The 18,823-nt window shown below is 56.7% G+C and overlaps 5 protein-coding genes across 5 annotated transcripts; 2 read left to right on the top strand and 3 right to left on the bottom strand.

Moving 5' to 3' along the window:
* Positions 1-173: 173 nt before the first annotated feature.
* Positions 174-1,520, bottom strand: PpBr36_05480 (uncharacterized protein; the record flags this gene model as incomplete). The annotated part of the gene is made up of 1 exon (XM_029892636.1): positions 174-1,520. The coding sequence occupies one exon, from the start codon at positions 1,518-1,520 to the stop codon at positions 174-176; it is 1,347 nt and encodes a 448-aa protein (XP_029750217.1).
* A 1,381-nt stretch (positions 1,521-2,901) lies between these two features.
* On the top strand, positions 2,902-8,399 carry PpBr36_05479 (uncharacterized protein; the record flags this gene model as incomplete). The annotated part of the gene is made up of 7 exons (XM_029892635.1): positions 2,902-2,998; positions 3,046-4,220; positions 4,280-4,597; positions 4,926-5,370; positions 5,423-5,933; positions 6,031-7,495; positions 7,687-8,399. The coding sequence occupies 7 exons, from the start codon at positions 2,902-2,904 to the stop codon at positions 8,071-8,073; spliced, it is 4,398 nt and encodes a 1,465-aa protein (XP_029749464.1). The 3' UTR covers positions 8,074-8,399.
* Positions 8,400-8,682: 283 nt separating this feature from the next.
* On the bottom strand, positions 8,683-9,532 carry PpBr36_05478 (uncharacterized protein; the record flags this gene model as incomplete). Its single annotated transcript, XM_029892634.1, has 2 exons — positions 8,683-9,219; positions 9,425-9,532. 2 exons carry the CDS (start codon positions 9,530-9,532, stop codon positions 8,683-8,685), a joined length of 645 nt encoding a protein of 214 aa, XP_029749463.1.
* A 975-nt stretch (positions 9,533-10,507) lies between these two features.
* On the bottom strand, positions 10,508-17,509 carry PpBr36_05476 (uncharacterized protein; the record flags this gene model as incomplete). The annotated part of the gene is made up of 5 exons (XM_029892632.1): positions 10,508-11,350; positions 11,407-11,724; positions 11,777-16,356; positions 16,413-16,829; positions 16,885-17,509. 5 exons carry the CDS (start codon positions 17,507-17,509, stop codon positions 10,508-10,510), a joined length of 6,783 nt encoding a protein of 2,260 aa, XP_029749457.1.
* Positions 10,710-15,661, top strand: PpBr36_05477 (uncharacterized protein; the record flags this gene model as incomplete). Its single annotated transcript, XM_029892633.1, is given in 8 exon segments — positions 10,710-11,012; positions 11,030-11,323; positions 11,554-11,733; positions 11,744-12,106; positions 12,119-12,484; positions 12,620-12,998; positions 13,104-13,705; positions 13,721-15,661. The coding sequence occupies 8 exon segments, from the start codon at positions 10,710-10,712 to the stop codon at positions 15,659-15,661; spliced, it is 4,428 nt and encodes a 1,475-aa protein (XP_029749458.1).
* Positions 17,510-18,823: the final 1,314 nt, after the last annotated feature.

The raw sequence follows: 18,823 nt of genomic DNA, 5'->3' as shown, positions 1-18,823 counted from the left end.
CATCAAAGAGAAACTTCCAGGCATGCTCAAAGGAGCCTACGCCGCCAAGATTTTCGGTTTCTTTATTCGGGCCAAGACTGTAAAAAATCGGGACAAACATAAAAGGAGGCAAATGGAGATTAACTAGAACAAACAAGGAAAATAGACGGTTGTTACCACAGCTCCCATTGTACTCATGCGTACCTGAGGACACTCCGCTCTCTCGTCTTCATCAAGAGGTCCCTAGTGATGCCTGAAATACACTCCTTGACGCCCTCAAGCAGCGTCACCACGCCCAGCGTCGACTCTGTCCCCGCGAGGTCAACCCACATCGGATCCCCACAGATCTTAAGCGTCGACGCCTCCTCGAGCAACTCCCATAGCCGCAGCAGGTCCAGCGAGTCGATGGGAGGGTACACGCGGATCTCGCCGGCACCGGGCATCCTGGCGCCATTCTCGGCCACAAAGGACGCGATCTGCTGTCGCAGCTGGGGCGGCGTCACCGGCGACTGGTGAATCACACCCAGCGCCTGCGCCCACATGTGCCTGATGTGGTCGCCTCCCTTGTCCTGATGCAGGTGCGGGTTGCGCGTCTCGATCTGGAGAACCTCGACCGTGTCGTGCCAGTGCCGACATGCGTCACGTCTGTCGGGTGCATCCGCCTCGCGGCTGCTTCCAAACTGCTCCAAGAGGTCCAGGTACTGAAACGGCTCGACGGCGAAGCCTCCGGCGAAGCGCATCTTGGTGGCCAGCTCGATCGACATGGCGTGCTCGCCTGCGTTGCCGGTGGCGATGATGTCCGAGTTCTTGGCGCCCACCTCGGCCAGTAGTCTGTTGAGCCAGCGGTTGGTGACGCGGGAGCTCCTGCCCTCCTTGCTGAACTCGAGTCTGCCGTGGCGCACCTTGGGCTTGGAGCCCCAGCTCAGCCTCACCATGGCCTTGTCCGTCTGCCTGCCGACCCGAGCCAGGTGGAGACCGGCTGCAAAGGCCTCGCAGTACTCGCGGACGGACCCGGGCACAAAGTTGTCGGCGTCGATGAAGCCCACGTACTTGCGCCCCGCTGCGGCGGCGAGAGCGGCACCGACCAGCATGGCTTCTCCCTTTCCGCTCCGGATCCTTTGGGTGACGGGGTCAACGAGCTCAGGCATGCCGGCTGCCAGGAAAGCTGTGGCTAGCCCCGGGTCCTGCTGGTGCACGGCGACGGCCGAGCGGTGGCTGATGTGGCTGAACCGGTGGAGAGCATCAGTCTCGCGGTCGTAGGCGTCGGTGGTGTGAGTGCTGTTGGAGACGAGGATGACGAGGCTCTCGTGAGGGATTCCAGAGAGCACGCCTTCAATGGTGACTATGTCCTCATCCATACAGGGGACGACTATGGCCATCTGGGTGGTGATGAGGCGCAGGGCCGACGGCTGGACTACATCCTTGTCTGGGATTGACAGCAGAGAGGTACTGTTGCCCGAGTCGAGCTCGATTACTGGCTGCAGGGAGTGGATGCGCACGGCGCCGAGGCGGGTGCTTTTGGTGGAGGTGCCAAGGCGCATTTTGCTTTGTAGTGTTGGTTGATGCTCGGACGATATTGATACAAGTATTGTGACAACCTGGACATTACTCATTGACAAGCTCATGCAGCCAGGTCGCAGTTTTATATGCTAGACTACATGACGATGTTCATCATGTATGGCTGCTTACAGCTGCTTGACCGAGACCCGAACAGTCTACATGCGATTTGCGATTTACGACCGTGGCAGCATTCGGTTCACGAACCGATTCAACGTCAAATGGACCCGATTCGACAGCTGCTTGGCGTCGCCCTATAGGGGTTTGCGAAGGCATCCTTCTCAGCCGCAGATTGTACCAAACCCACGGTCAGCTGATCCTTGGAGCAATGCCGGATATTTTCCGATCAGTGATCTGGCGGTGTTGCGTCTCTTGTCTTTTGTTGGAGCGACAGAACATCGGAATAATAACCGACCGACTCGAGTGCATTCGACACGTCACCGGCGAAGTCTGCGCCCTACATGTTGACCTGCCTGTTCTGCTTGCTCAGTCGCATACCGTGCCGTGCCGTCGCATGGAATTCAAGAGCAAGAGCCTCAACCACAAAACTTATCGAGTGTCGATCGGCAGCCGGCCGTCATCCAGGAATAGCAACCTATACCGAGCCATGTTGATTGCGCCTCTCACTCGTGGTCTTGCCTCATCGCTCACCGAGATGCAGCCCTACAAGACATGCGATCTCAGAATGATCGATTTGGACCATGCCAATTGGACAGTGAGCACTGCCCGGTCCCAAGCCACCGGGTCGCGTTTGTATCGACCCCAACTGCTTTTTATAGTTCAGAGTCATCAGAACAGTTGACAGTTGCTTGTTTTGGCACAGGCTGACTTGATGCAACGACGGAAGGATAGTTGAGCTTTCGCGTCACTACTATGCGTCAATGTTGATGCGATGCCGACAACTAATTTCGCTTCGCCCAAAAAAGCAAGCCGCCTTGAAACCGCCTGCCGAGCCCGACTGGAGTGCTGTGGAGAATTACGTAGTGAGAATACCACGCAGCAGCTCGATCGAGGTTCAATCTGACCCATGAGGCTAGCCGTGGAGGCCCGCCTTCTCCAACCAAACAGATCTCTAACTGACTCGGACCAGAGCTGACGCCAGGGCCGACTTCCATGGGCGTTGGTACGGCCAACTCCACTCTGGGGCCCCGACAATTTAAGCGCGGGGAATTGACGTCAGCCGACATTTGGCGCATATTCTGCTACTCGGATTGCCTTGTTTGGTAATCCGACGTATGTAGATGGGCTAAACCTCCAGACCGCGTGACGCGTCGAGATTCGAGACACCAAGTATAAAGGATCCCCGCATGGCAACTCGTCCGATGCTCAGTTGCCATCTAACCAGCGCTCCTGAAATCAGGAACCATGTGGCTGACGGAAAAATATTACGGCCTTCGAGGCAAGAGCCTCAACTATGCAATCGTCTGCATTGCAGGCGTGGACTTTTTGCTCTTTGGATATGGTGAGTTGGTTGGTCGGCTGGTGTCAGCAAGTCACTGACAACAACAGACCAGGGCGTCATGGGAGGCATCCTCACGCTTCCCGTCTTTCTTGGCCAGTTCCCGTCCATCAACCCCGAGGCCGAGGGCCTGACGTCGACCGAGTCGGCCCAACGTGCCAGCAACCAGGGTATCGCCATCGCGTCTTACAATCTCGGCTGCTTCCTGGGCGCCATCATCGCCATCTGGATCAGCAACCCCCTCGGACGCAAGCGCATGATCATGCTTGGTACCTCCATCATGGTCGTTGGCACCATCGTCAAGATCACTGCGTTTTCTCTGGTGCATCTGGTCATTGGGAGAATCATAATGGGGCTAGGCAACGGCATGAACACCAGCACGGTACCGACGTGGCAGTCCGAGACCAGCAGCTCGCACAAGCGCGGCAAACTCGTCATGATCGAAGGTGCGCTCATCACCTGCGGCATCATGATCTCGTATTGGATCGACTTGGGCTTGTCTTTTGCTCCTGGCTCTGTGGCCTGGAGGTTTCCCATCGCGTTTCAGCTCGTCTTCTGCTTCTTCATTCTCGCCTTTGTCTGGAACCTGCCCGAGTCGCCGCGCTGGCTGATCCTCAAGGGCCACCACGAAGAGGCCAAGTCGGTCATCGCAGCCATTGCAGACCTCGACGTCGAGGACAGCTTCGTCAAGAACGAGTTCCTCGCCATCAAGGAGACGGTTGAGGAAATGTCCAAAGGCAGCTTCCGAGACTTGTTCGCAACCAACGAGAACAGGAATCTGCACCGAACATTCCTGGCATACCTCAACCAGGTGTTCCAGCAGATTTCCGGCATCAACTTGATCACTTACTACGCGGCCGTCATCTACTCGGGACTGGGCATGTCGGACTTTATGTCTCGGTTGCTGGCGGCGCTGAACGGCACCGAGTACTTTATAGCGTCGTGGCCGGCCGTGTGGCTGGTGGAAAGGGTGGGAAGGAGGAAGCTGATGTTATTTGGCGCCACCGGACAAGCCCTGACCATGGCGGCCTCGGCAGGTGTCACGTCCAGGTCCGAGCAGGGCTTCCAGATCACGGGTGTGGTGCTCCTGTTCATCTTCAACACTTTTTTCGCCATCGGTTGGTTGGGCATGACGTGGTTGTACCCGGCCGAGATTGTGCCTTTGAGAATCAGGGCCCCGGCCAATGCGCTGTCGACGTCTGCCAACTGGATTTTTAACTTTATGGTCAGTATAAAATGTTCAACTCGGCTTTGACGCGTGCTGACACGTACCAACTTGAATAGGTGGTCATGATTACCCCGGTGGCTTTCAACTCCATCAAGCACCATACCTACACCATTTTTGCCATCATCAACGCCATCATGGTCCCGTCCGTCTACTTTTTGTTCCCCGAGACGGCTTACCGGTCACTTGAAGAGATGGACACCATCTTCCAAAAGGTGCATGGGTGGAAGGGGCTGTTTACTGTCGTTAAACAGGCCGAAATCGAGCCCAGGCGCTATGGAAAGAACGGCGAACTGCTTTTGGATGTCGATGCCGCCCACCGTGCCGAAAAGGGCGACTCGAGTTCTGGAACTGGGCGAGAGAACGAGCACAGGGAGGTTCGGACGGAGCAGTAATTGACCAATCAGGACAGTCAGATATGTACAAGTGTTGCACCAAAAATAACACCGTCAAAAGACGAAAGCTCTGTCAATGACTAATGCCAGTGACTTTGGTGAATAAAGCCTGCAACAAGTATCGAGTGCAGAATAGAAAGAGTTACAAACGGAGACGGAGCTGAAAACATTCCTGGCTGAGAGCAAAGGTGTGCGGGGCTGCCTCGGTCTCGCCCCCTCTTTAGGTTCCGAGGTACGCTTCCCCGCATCGACCGAGCTAGCTCGACGCGCTTGCCTTGCTCCAGCATCAATCCCGGCCATTGATATACAGCAGAACCCACCAACAATAGTTCCAGAACCACAAACCTTATTTGCACAAGTAACCACTGATCATTCATCCATTGCAGCAATGTCCGACATCCCTCGAGTTCCACCCCCATGGGTGCTCAAAGCTACGGCCTATGCTTTTGGCTTCTGGGTACCCAGAAAAGAAGTTCGCGAGAAAGGATTGCCTAGCCACATCGCCTACTCGCCACTCGAAGCTTCATCCTCGTATGCAAACCCGGAAAACAGCAGACCGCTGGGCGGCCTGGCCATGGTCGAAATCTTTCGGTATACCGAGTCGCCAGTTGGACCGTACGACGAGATCATCCTAACACCAGGTTTCCACGAGTACACGGTCGACGGCAAGGACGGCAAGCCCGAGAAGAGGAAGAACACGCGAGTGACGAGGATCTACGTCAGCCAGAAACACACGTGCTGGAACGGGAGGAAGAGTACGTGCTTGCGCCGAGTCGCTCTACCACATGGCTGACTCGTTGGCCCCAGGTTGGAACATTCCCAAACACCTGGCGCACTTCGAATGGACCACCAACCCCGACGGCTCCGAGACGGTGCGCGTTTTTCCCTACGACACAACCGGCGACGCCAGCGAGGCCACCGCCAGCACGATCCCATTCTTCCAGGCGACCATCAAGCCGGTGCCGTACGTCCCCGCCTTTCCGGTGTCGCTCAAGCCGCTCAGGTATCTCGGCCTCGACGTCACCATCGTGGCGCCGCCGCTCCCAGAGGGCAAGGGAAGTCAGGGCGAACTCCCGGGGACGGACAAGTGGTGCTCCATCCTGCCGGGGATATCTTCTCCGAGGTCCATGCTGGCGTGGTTTGACATCAAGCAGCCAGAACACGGACTGAGCGCAGAGGAGGCCAAGAGCAGAGGGATGAGCACCGAAGAAAACTTTTGGCCAGGTCTGGGGAGGTGGCAGTTTGGGGTCAAGATGGAGAACACGACCGTGGATTTCCCCGAGGCCGAGTATTGGGATCCACCCAAGTCGCATTTATAGTGTATAGTATGACATCCAAGTGCCGTATAGCGACTGCCGTGGATGTGTTGCAATATATGCACATGCAGTGATACGGACATACCCCGCACGGCCAAGTTGGTTGGTCGCCGAGATATATGATGTGGCCCCCAGTGTTGCTGTCTCCCGTCAGCAGAGGACCATCGGCCGACTGCTCACCATGGCGTTGCGACTTTTTGCAATATTTTCGATGCTGACCGTGGCTGATACAGATACTGGCAATTGGCTCTTGTCCGAAGTAGAATATCTAGCCTCACTCGGCTCCCGCCGTACTGGGTCTTGTGCCCATAACCGTCTCATCGACCGGATACAAGGTCAGCTCGAGTTGCTTGGCCTACAGGTCCATACCGATGTGTGGACTTTCGACTATGAGCATGTCTCCTCTCTCAACCCAGGCAGGCTGTGGATCAAAGGCCATGAACTGCGAGTTTCATCCACGGCGCCCTACTCCGGCCACACTCAAGGCGTCACGGCGCCGCTGGTGGCCATCTCGGGATCTACCGGCGAGACGGATTGGTCGCCTGCCAAAGACGCCATAGCTGTGGTCAACATTACTAACACACCAGTTGATCTCAGCGTCATCACGCCCATCTGGCCCGGCTCGCCATCGTGGAAGCAAGGGCCCGTAACCGCAGTGCCTAGCGTCAGCGCCAACCCGGTTGTGGCGCGGCTGGCAGGCGCTCGCCAGGCAGGCGTCAAAGCAGCCATCTACGTCTGGGATGGCATCACTGATGATCTAGCCATGGGTCTGTACGCGCCCTTCAACACCGGCTGGCTCGGCACTCCTGCCATTTTCGTGTCTGGCTCCTCGGCAGATGTAGTGCGAGCAGCCCTAGCGGCCAACGACACAGCGACAGTCTCTTTGCCAGGCAAACTAGCCCCAAACACCCCAACCCGCACCATCTGGACCGTCATACCAGGCACAACCCACCCCGACGAGTCGGTGCTGCTGACCACGCACACGGACGGGACCAACATTGTCGAAGAAAACGGCCACATCCCCTTGCTGGCGTACGCAAAGCTCCTAGCCGACCACCCGCCGCGTCGAACCACGGTGCTGGGCTTCGTCACGGGCCACATCCACTCGGCGGCCTTTACCGACACGAAGCGGTCGACGAGCCGCTGGATGGCAGATCACCCCGAGCTGTGGAACGGGACGGGCGGGAGCAAGGCGGTGTTTGCGTCGTGCGCCGAGCACCTAGGCGCGGTTGCGTACGCAGAAGACGTCGGGGCGGGCACATATAGGTCGACGAAAAGGCCGGAGGACGAGATATTGTACGCGTCAACGGCCGAGCTCGCGGCTATACTGCGGAGGGACTGGCGCGGTGCAGACCCTAAAGTTACGAGAGTGGTGGATCCCAGTCAGGGACCTGTTGAGCAGTTTGGGGAGGGGTTGCCGTTCTTTTGGGCCGGCATCCCCGAGGTGTCGCTGATAACCAGTCCAAGCTGGTTGCTCAATGAGTTTTCACATCTCGATGGCTTTGACGAGAGGCGGCTGATCGATTTGGAGGCGCTGAAGAGACAGGTCGACAGCTTTGTGAGAGTGTGGAGAATTGCGGATGCCATGGAAAAAGGGTTTTTTGGGAATACGGAAGACTGAACTGGCTTTTCTTTGTCATTTCTCGGATCGTGCCAAGAGTAAGCTCCACGGTAAGCTCCACAGCTTACACTTGGCATCACAAACACAACATCTCGGAGATATCGGATTTGAATCGAGTCACTTGTTACTTATAGCTTGGATTCCGCTACAATCATCTGTCAGTCACATCAATCATCTGTTGGTCACATCAATCATCAATTTCACCATGTTTGCCGTCATCTTCGAAACGCGCCCTCACCCATCCCAATTTGAAACCTATCTCGACATCGCCAAGTCCCTCCGTCCCGAGCTGGCAAGCATCGACGGTTTCATCCAAAATATCCGGTACAGATCCCTCACCCGCCCAGGATGGATTCTTTCATTGTCCTTTTGGCGTGACGAAAAGTCGCTCGTACGATGGCGCACGGCAGCAAAGCATCACATGGCTCAGGAGAAAGGCCGCGACGGCGTACTGGAGGACTATCACCTTCGCGTGGGCCAAGTCACTTCCAGCGTTCGGTCGAACGAGACGAAGAAGGTGAAAACCGCCGACGCAAGGGAGCGAGATGACGTGACCGTCGTCGGGGCTGCCAAGACGGTTCAGCTGGTGCGGTTTCGGATGGACGGGGCTGGGGTTGATGCCGCTGGAAAGTTGGGACTGGGCGCCGAGCTGCCGCGGGGCTTGCTGGCTTGGGACATCATGGAGGCAGTACTCACGTCGGGCGATTTGATTCTGTTGGCTTCGTGGGAGGCCGGAAGCTCTACTCTATCCATACCTGAAGCGGATTCAGACGAGGTGCAGATACTGAGAGATTATGGCAAATATGATCGCAGAGAGGCACCGCAGTTTTATCCCCCGGCGTCTTAGAATTTACATCACAACACCATCAGTATTTGCTACAAGAACGTGGGCTCGGACCGATCAAACCAAACTTTCCCAATTTATAAATCTATAGATCCCAAAAGCCAAGACTGAAAACAACCAAGGAAAAACAAGGCAAAATTCTACAACAAACAAAAACTGGTGTCTTTGGCCGACCGAATCCGAGAGCCGATTCGCTCGGGGCAGGGAATCCCATCAAATGCTCGGCGTGCCCGAGATGTGAAAAGCCAGTTTGTTCAAAAGGTCTCGCAGGCTTTCTGGTGACCTCCTAGTGCTGGGCCAGACCACCGGGGCGGCGGGGGCTACCGTGGCGGCGGGCGCGGCAAGCCTTTCTCCCAGCGCCGCGGCCGGAGATGCCGCTACGGCGCCTGAGGAAGCTGGCGGAGGTCTTCCTATCCCTCGGCGAGGTGAGTTCCTCGATGGGTTTGCTGGGGTTTTTGCGGATTTCCGCGGTGGGGCGGTTGATGTGCGTTCCGGGGAGTTTCCTGAAGTCGAGCTCATCCTCACCGCTCTTGCATAAGGTGCATCCTTTGGTCTTGGCTTCGAGGCTACGCGCTGCCACTCGGCCGCCGTGGTGGGGCTTGGCAGGGTAAGTGGTGATCTTCTTCTTGCCATCACGCGTCGACGAGGGCACGGGCCCGGCAGGGTTGTAGATGTGCTTGCCGTCGATAACTCTACCGTCACCGTCACCGTTGTCCGGTAACCGTCCCTGGAGAGCGGGCTGGTCGTTGGCGACGTCGGGGATCAGAGCGAGCACGGGCGTGCCGATGGCCAACAGGGCGGCAAGCTGGAGGATCTTGGCGATCTGCATATTGAAAGACGGAAAAAGTCAAAAAAAAAAAAAAAATCAAAAACAACGAAAAGAATGGAATGGAATAAGCCAAAAAGGAAAAACGAGAGACAAGGGAATGTGGAAAGGAAAGTTTGGTGGCGGGATGCTGAGTAGAGAAAGACAAATCAAAAGACACCTGGGAGGTGGAAAAGTCTTTCATTTATACAAAGTGACTCACCGGGACTGTAGCAAGTGTGTATCCTGCATCAATGCAGATGTATGCCAGTTGGCGAGAATACTTCCAACGTGTGACGGTACGACCATCGAACCATGTCCGACAGGCCATGTCGTATAGATGTAAAAGTGTACGAGGATCATACTTGTTTTGCAGATCTATTTCTGTCATCAATGTGTGCTGAATATTAAACATAGCATTAAAATTGCCGATCGCAGCACTGCATAAAAATAACTAAATACCAGTTAATATGATTATGTTGTTAATTATCTCTAGAACATATCATTCTCTTCGATCCTAAATCTACAAAACGGGCCATAGAATGCCTTTCCAAGTCCCCGCTGCATTGGATACTCCAGTGCATTCAGATTCCAGTATTCTGGAAGAGAAATCCGCAAAGTCAATTCAGAGCTTTTTCAGGCCAACATTGAAAACATGGGTAGAAAGAGGATTGGCAGTCCATACGACATAAAAAAAAATTCAAAGCTCCATTTATAGAAGATGTGGATCCTCAAATTGATGATTATCATGGCTAATTCTATTCTCCGAAATTCCGCATGATGCAAGTGTCGTGCTCCAACGGGCCTCTATGACTCAAGCTGGGAACGTCAGCTAGACCATGACAGCGGACATGGCCGATACGCGAGTTGTTCAACATCGACAGTCCTTGCTCATTGAGCATGCAGATCAATTTGACAGCTGCCTGATGGCGAGATGCCAGCATACCCTGGGATACTATATTTCTCGCACACTCTATTTGGTCTCAAGACGGAAATCGAGAAACGGACCTGGCGAGTGACCGTTTTGTAACTGAGCAGGAGACAAGCCACAGACTTATCTACAGCATCTGCATTGTAAATCCACACAGCCACATTGCACTTGATAGTCTAGCATAGACGCTATGTCAAACTCAATTCTATAAGCTAAAACTACAAACTCCATCACTTGCCGCCCATATATCCAAGCCAGCTCAGCATCTATGCTGTGAATTAATACAAACCAATCTCGCCAATTATGGTTCAACTGCTCAATACAAAGGAAAACATTGCTGTGACGGCTTCAAATCAAAAGAAAAATTGCAAAGGTCTAGCTCAACCCAACGCAGAGCTTGCTCTTCTTGCAGACGGCCTTGGTCAGCGTCTGCACACTTCCACTGCTCAACAGCTCCAACACCTGCATGTTGGCCTCGAACTCGCGCGTGATGAAGTTGCGAATCTCAATCGCAACCAGCGAGTCGAGCGGGTAGTGCGTCAAGCTCCTCGTCACATCAATCTCGTCCGCCTCCATCATGAGCACGGACGAAATCTTGTCGACGAGGCCTGCGCAGACAGCCTCCTCGGCCTCGGCCAGTGATGTTGCCGCCCTGACCGCCGCTCCTGGCGACAGCGACACCGCAGAGTCTCCTCCGTTGGCCGCCAGCTCGGCAGCCTCGGCGGCCAAACGCAGCGTCTTGAACTTGGCATCCGTGGTCCAGAACGGCTTGGTGGGCGCCGGCGGGATGCGCATGCCCGTGATGACGTGGCCGCTGCAGACGTCCGTCTTGCCCTCGATGCAGGCCCCGATCAGAGCCAGAACCTCGGCCTCGCAGATCGTACTGTCGGCACCCAGGTTCTTGGCCACCTCCGCGGCGCGCTCGGCGTCACCATCGGCGAGGTATCCAGCGTCCGACACGGCCGTCAGGTCCAGAGACGCGGCGGGCAGTCCGGCGGCAAGGCGATGCTGCACCAGGGCGTTGAGAAATGTGTTGGCGGCGGCATATGCGGCCTGACCTCTGTTGCCGACGGCACCGGCCGCGGACGAGATGGCGATGAAGAAGTCGAGAGGGGACGAGTTGGCGGCAAGGGCGTGGTGGAAGTTCCAGGCGCCTGCGACCTTGGACTCGATGACGGTGGTGTAGTCGGTGTATGACATTTTCTCAAATAGGACATCCTGTGTAGTGTTAGTTGAGACCTGATGACAAGATCGTGATTGATGAGTGCTCTTACCCTCAAAACCATGGCTCCGTGAACGATACCCCGGACTGGAGGCAGGTCACTCAGTCCCTTGAACAGCTCGTCAACGCTGGCCTTGTTGGCAACATCGCAGCGCTTGACGATCACCCGAGACCCGACCTCACTTGCGTCATCAATTAGCTGCTTGACCTGACCAGTGGCCGAACCGCTGCGGGAGAGAAGGACAATATTGCCGGCACCGTTGTCGACCATCCACTTGGCCATGCTGCGACCGAGACCACCGGTTCCACCGATGAGCAGGTAGGTGCCGTCAGGTCGAAGGATCTTCTTGGTGACCTTGGAGGGGGTGGCCTGGAAGAGGTTAGTATAGACGCAAAAGTGGAATGGATGCAGGCAAACTTACCATGACCTTGTCGTCGGCGCCCAAAACAACGACCGACTTTCCGAGCGATCCCTTGGCGCCCTTGATAGCATCTTGGACCTGCGACACGGAAAAGATGGTAGCTTCCACCGGAGCAGCCTGACCTTGGCCGACCAGCTTGGCAACATTGTCAACCAGCCTCTTGAGGATGGCAGGACGCTCAGCGGCCAGGCCCTGAATGTCAACGTTGACAAACGATGCGTTGCTGGGCCGATGATCAGTGCTCAGATCAAGACGAGACGATCCCTCGGCGACGTTGATAAGACAGCCAAACCTGTCGAGGCAGCCCCAACTCTCGCCGACGACCTCGGCGTCTGACGGCAGGGAAAGGACAACATCTACACCCTGACCGGCCGTCGCTTCTCGGATGGCCGACCCAAAGCCTGCACTGCGGTGGAAAATGAAATCCTCAGACAGGGAGAACTTGGTCATGATCAGCTTCTTCTCGGTGGCCGAGGACACGGTGACAAACACGTCGGCTTCGTAGAGCTGGGCAAGGCAGACGGCCGCTTGGCCAACAGCACTGGCAGCAGAGTGGATGAGGACACGCTGGCCGGACGAAAGTCGACCCTGCTCCATCAGAGCATGATAGGCAGTCACATAGGCCAGCGGCAACGTCGCGGCCTGGGCAAAGTCCATAGCCTGAGGGATCGGGATGACGTGGGCCGCCGAAGCTCTTGTGACGGTCGAGTAAGCACCGGAGAGGGTCAACGCCGCAATGCGATCACCCTTGTTGACGGAAGTGACATTGGCACCAACCCGGGTGACGACACCAGCTGCTTCTGATCCGACAGCGGCAGGCGAGTCGGCGGTGCTCTTGGCCAGTTGCTGAGCATCACGGGCATTCACACCGACAGCCTTGACTTCAAACTCGACCTCGTCGGCGCCAAGAGTGTCGACCACGGAGTCGTCGACAAAGTGCAGCGTCTTGCCACCAACTACTCTCAACTGGCGACCCTCTTGAGCAAACGGCTGCTGCTCGAGTATGTCGGGGTTGGTGCGCTTGTGCACGTAGGCGTTGGTCTCGGCATCATCCAGGATCCTGGGGGTGAACAGCTTGCCGCCGCGCTCCATAAACTCCATCTCCTTGGTTGCGCTCAAGCCACCGTTAAAGGCAATCTTGAACACGTCCAGAATGGACTTGGCAACATGGGAGTTGGCGGCTTCGGAAGCGTCCAGATCCAGCGTGGCAAACGGCAGCAGAGTCTCTGACCTGACCGAGCGCGACAGGCCACAGACCATGTTGGAGTCGGGAGAGGTTGCCTTGTCGTAGGCTCCACGAACAACCCACAAAAGACCCTGAACTGAGCCCATGAGCTTCTGCACGGCCTCAAACTGCTGCTCGGTCGGGTCGGCAAGGAAAGGCATGTCAATCTCGGTCAAGACGATGCAGACCTTGCCCTCGGTCTCGATGTGACCCAGTGTGCCCATGGCCACTGGCGAGGTGGCCGTCGCCTTTTCGATCATGTCGGCGAGGGCCCGGGCAAGCGTGTGCTGGAAGGCCGTGTCGCCGTGCACGATGACAATCTCGGCCTCGGGCAGCGCGCTGGACGATTCAGCAGGGGTGCCGTTGACGAGGGCGGGCTTCAGCACCTGCTCCCACTCGAGCTTGTAGCAAAGCTCGCGCGGCGAGCTCGAGTCGGTCTCACCCTCACCGTCGATGATGGGCGCAACCTTGAGATCCTCAAGCTCGACGAGCAGCTGACCGTCCTGGGTGGTGGCCATGACGGACACGCTAGTGGGGCGGGGCTCCTCGGAAGGCTGGGCAAACTCTGCCTTGCCAAAAGCCCGAATTGTCTTGCCCGGGGCGTTGGTGTGAGCTGTCACCTCGCGGGAGATGGAAACCTTGCCGACCGAGGATGGCAGGTAGACGGTGTCCGGAGAGGAGCGACCAGCGCCGAGGATCGGCCAGTACATCTGCACTAGAGACTCGAGGACGCTTGGGTGCAGCACCGACTCGGTCATGTAGTGATTGGGCATGTCGACGGCGATGTCGGTGGCAACAATATCGGCGGAGGCCTTTGCGTTGGAAGCCTTGCATGCCTTGACGCCCTGGAAAGCAGCACCAAAAGTCACGCCCAGCTCCTCGAGACAGTTGTACATGTCGGCCTCGGCAACATCGACGGCGTCGTCATCGATGCTGGAAGCGGCTTCTACCCTGCGGCGAACAGCCTGCTTTTGACGGTCACCGTCGACCTCGTTGTCGTCGTCCAACAGCGTGGCAACCTCTCCCGTGCAATGCTCAGCCCAGCCACCGTTCTTGGTCCAGCTGGCAATGCGGAACTGCCTCCACCCAGCCTGGTGCTTCTGGGCGTCCGAGTGTGGCCTCAGGCTTATGTCCATCTCGACATCGCCATCGCCCATGGCCAAGGGCTTGGAGACGACAACGCGGCGCAGCTCGAACCTGTCGTACTTGGCCTCCCTCCTCAGGGCCTGCTGGGCGGCAGCCTCGAGGGCCATGGCTACAAAGCCGGAAAAGGGGAAGATAGTCAGAGACTGAATGCGGTGGTGCCTCAGCCATGGGAGGTCGTCGAGGGCCACAATGTTGCGCCACGTAGGCTCGACATCGGTAGAGTAGATGGCCTCGACACCAATCAGGTCGTTGCGTGGGAACTTGCGGTGCTTGTGCATCTCGGTCATGCGCGACTCGTGCCAGTATTTGGACGAGTGGTTCCACACGTAGCGCGGCAGATCAGTAAGCAGGGTGGGCTGCTTGGCCGTCGAGGTGTTCAGGTTCAATGGGATGGTCGAAGTCGCCGGGGCGTGGAGGTGACTGGGGAAGTTGACAGCATCCATGTTGAGGAAAGCACCCTTCATGAAGAGGTTACCGGCCAGGTCGAGGGCCGTGTCGACGGCATCCTTGTTGCGGACCAGAGCCGAAGCGTATGGGAGCTTGGGACGACCGGCGGCAGCGAGGATCTGCTTGATGGGGCCTTGAAGCGCCGAGTGGGGACCGATCTCGATGAGGGTGCTGACACCGCCGTCTTCGGGCTTGGCCTCGAGCATACCGCTGAGAGCCTCGGAGAAGCGGACGGGGCAGGTCAGGTTCTCGACCCAGTAGGAGGCAGTACACTTGTAGCCCTCGACGCGCTTGCCAAACAGAGACGAGTGGAACTGGACCTCCGTGTTCCTCGGCTTGGACAGGTGCTCTATCGAGTCGCGGTACTCGTCGGCCACGAGGTTCATGTGGTGCGAGTGGTAGGCGACGTCGACCTGCAGCTTGCGGCGGAACATCTCAGGCTGCTCCTCCTCGATGACGCGCTCGAGGTCGTTCAGCACAGAGGCGTCACCGGAGATGGTCAGACTGGAAGGACTGTTGAAGCAGGCGATGCGGACCTCGTGCTGCTTGCGCTTTACGGCATCAATCATGGGCTGCATCTGGGATTCGGAGCCACCGACGGCCATCATGCCGCCGGCAAGATCGGGGAACCGGGCCTTGAGGACGGGGATCAGCCGACCTCTGTGGTAGGCGATGGCCACGGCCGAGTCAAAGTTGATGATGCCGGCGGCATAGGCGGCGCAGATCTCACCGGACGAGTGGCCCGCGACGGCGACGGGCGTCACGCCCCAGGATCTGAGGAGGTCCGTGATGGCCAACTGGACGGCTGTGCAGGCGGGCTGACTGATGTGTGCCTCGGACACCTTGGAAGTCTTTCCGTCCTTGCTCAGCTCCTCCAGCAGCGACCACGAAGCACCGAGCTCCTTGAGTTTGGCATCGGCACGGTCCATGGCGGCCGCATAGACGGGATACGAGTCATAGAGCTCACGGCCCATACCGTGCCACTGAGCGCCTTGACCAGTAAACACGAATCCTATCCTGGGGGCCTCGGGCTGCGTCTTGGCCGATGCCACCTTGCCCGAGTTTAGCGTGTCGACCAGCTCGAAGGAGGTAGACACAGGAACCGCGAGTCTCCATTGCAGGTGCGAGCGTCTCTGACCGAGGGTGTAGGCAACGTTTCTCATCAAATCGGCCTGGAACACCTCGGGGCGCTGCTCCAGGTAGATGACCAGCTTCTTCATGACGCCGGCGAGCGAATCTTTGTCGTTGGCGGTTAAAACGATAAGCTTCTTGGTCTGCTTGGGCTTGCGCGAGTCGTTTTGTTGAAGCTGTGCCGCGACGGTTGTGTCGGCCGTAAAAGGGGCCTTGGCGAGGACGACGTGGGCATTGGTGCCGCCGAAGCCAAAGTTGTTGACCGAGATGTACTTCTTGCCACGGGGCCAGGGCCGTTGGCTCCTCGCTACCGTCATGTGCCACTGCTTCCAGGGAATCTTGGGGTTGGGCTTTTTGAAGTCGTGGTTGGGAAGAATGAATCCACGCTCGAGCATGAGGGCAGCCTTGATCACACCCGCCAATCCCGATGCTGCCTCCAAGTGGCCAATGTTTGATTTGACCGAGCCGATATACAGAGGATCGGCTGCCGTCCTGCCCTGACCGAGAGCGTTGTGTAGAGCTGTGGCCTCGATGGGGTCGCCGACCTTGGTGCCGGTACCGTGGGCCTCGACGTAGCCACAGTCCATAGGATCCAGGCCAAAGTTGTTGTAAACCTGGTTGATGAGTTTTTCTGAAACGTGTTAGCTTCTCGGCAAAAAAAAACAGGAATACCATAGTCAAACAAACCTTGTGCCTCGCCGCTGGGCATGGTGATACCAGGCGTCTTTCCGTCTTGGTTGATACCGGTGCCCATAATGACGGCCCGGATGGAATCGTTATCCCGAACAGCCTGATCTAAAGGCTTCAGAATGATGATGCCACATCCTTCACCGCGGCCAAAACCCGTTCCACGCTCGTCAAAGGCGATCGAACGACCAGTGTCCGAAAGCAGCCGACACGTAGAAAAGGAAACAAAGAATTCAGGCAGCATGTTCAAGTGACAGCTACCGACGATGGCGGATGATGATTCACCAGATCGTAAGCTCTGGCAGGCGAGATGCAGAGCCACCAAACTGGCGGAACATGCGGTATCGGCGGTGAAGCTGGGGCCTCGGAGATCGAAAAAGTGAGATAGCCTGTTGGACTGCATAGCATGTGCGCAGCCTTGGTTGCGTTAGCATGATGCGGTCGATGGCAACGACGAATAGGGCAATCTTACCTGTGGCCTGATGCATAGGAATCGTGTCGCTGTCACGAAACAGATGGCTTTCGTACTCGGCAAAGCTGCCACCCACAAACACACCCACGTCCTTTCCGACTATGGAATGCTTCGGCACACCGGCGTTTTCCAGCGCCTCAAAGGTGCATTCGAGCAGCAGTCTTTGCTGAGGGTCCATTGATATGGCCTCCTTTTCGGTAAGACCGAAAAAGGGGGCATCGAAAGCTGCCAGGTCGACATCCAAAAAGTTGCCGCCCTCGGCGTGGTATGCTCCAGTCTTGCCCGGATTGGGGTGATAAAAGAGATCGTGGTTGAAACGCTCCTTGGGGACCTTGGTAAAGCCGCTCCGCGCACGCGAGCACAGCTCCCAAAACTCGGCGGGAGTCGCAACGCTGCCGGGCATGCGACAGGCCATTCCCACGATGGCTATGGGCATCGGGGCGCGAGGAGTCATGCCCGGGTCTGAGAAGCCGTCAAACTGACGGCCGTGGCCGTTCATTGTCGGATGGTTCATGTCGGCGGCCGAGTCAGTCTCGGAGTTGGCGACCGAAGGAACCGTAAAGGCGGAGCTGGAAGTCGGTGACGTGCCCGACGATGAAAAGTTGTAGAGTCTCGACGGCGCCATGATCTACTGGACAGGTTCGGTCCTTCTCCCTGGGCCCGTCAACGGCTCGGAAGTAAGGTGGTGAAGGAAAGAAAGAAGAAAAACAAAGAAAAAAAAAAAGACGAGAGGCTGCGATCGGAAAAATCCGCGCCTGCTCAGCCTTGTTATCGACTCCAAGCTGAGAGGTTCTATGCTTGAAACCTTCAGGGACGAGATGGGATTAGGCAAGGGGTTAATAATAAAAATTAGTAGAGGTGGCGTCACCAAATAGACGGACGCACCATGGGGCAAGGGGTAACGAGGGGAAGGTTTGTACAGGGGCTTTCGAGAACGCTTGCCGGACAAAGATGGAATGGCGGCTGCAAGTTGACGGGAGAGGTGGAAGCTAAATGGCATTAAAGCCAGGGCCGGTCTGGGATGGTGGCTAGGGGGTTGACAAGCAACCGACAGCACGAGCACAGCAAAAGAAAACACGCGGCCTCCGAGCCAAGCTGTGGTATAACATAAGCAGAGCGTTTCTCGCCCCGGAGGAGATCATTGCGCAACCCTGTCCGGGGCTTGGCCTCTTGTTTCTGCTTGGAAGAGATGATATCGAGTGGGTTTGTGCTGTAGTTTGCGTTGGCATGGTCGTGCTTGGGACGGGCTAGTGAGATGATGGTATCGATCGAGATGTATTGTGATGCTTTATTGGAGGTAGTTGTTGTTTCCCCGTTGCATGTCAGAAAAACAAAAAAAAAGACGTGATACTCGACCATGACAATCCGAAATCACATCCGCGATCGAGGCTCGTCAGGATCCGATAACCAGACTTGTACCGTAAAGCTTGGCTTCGCCCCGATGCTACGCAACGCAGTATAACGTTTGCTGGTCACCCGCAAATGGATAGGGTTCCATACCAACTGGCAACTGGGTGATTGACTTTGATCTCACCCTGACCTGGCGCAGCGCCTATCTTGGCATTTGCATCTCGTCGAGGTTCCAGCGTGATGGAATGGGATGCGGGGTCCGTGCCGTCGTTGGTTTGGTAAGGCCAAGCAAAGCCCAGAGTTCATAGGACAGCAACACCCAAGACTTCCTTGTGATTGTCATAGGACGGTAATCCATGCCAAGGGATCTTTTCCTTCCCGGGAGATGCACAGGTCTCTCGATGGTGAGACGTCGTTTCGAGCAGAAACGTGGGTTGGGCATGCAGAAGCGGAGCGAGAGCGAACTGAGCTACTATCTTTAGGCGTTGCGGGAGTGTGGTAACCTGTAGCTGGGTGGCGCTAGCCGGGCTGATAGCTGGAGTGGACGAACTGCGATGCATGTGCAGACCCACTGCGATGCCTGTGCCGA

This window comes from Pyricularia pennisetigena, chromosome 6 (genome assembly GCF_004337985.1).
Source record: "Pyricularia pennisetigena strain Br36 chromosome 6, whole genome shotgun sequence".
NCBI lineage: Eukaryota > Fungi > Ascomycota > Sordariomycetes > Magnaporthales > Pyriculariaceae > Pyricularia > Pyricularia pennisetigena.
Note: the sequence above shows the minus strand (reverse complement) of the source record. Positions and strands in the feature narration are given on the sequence as shown.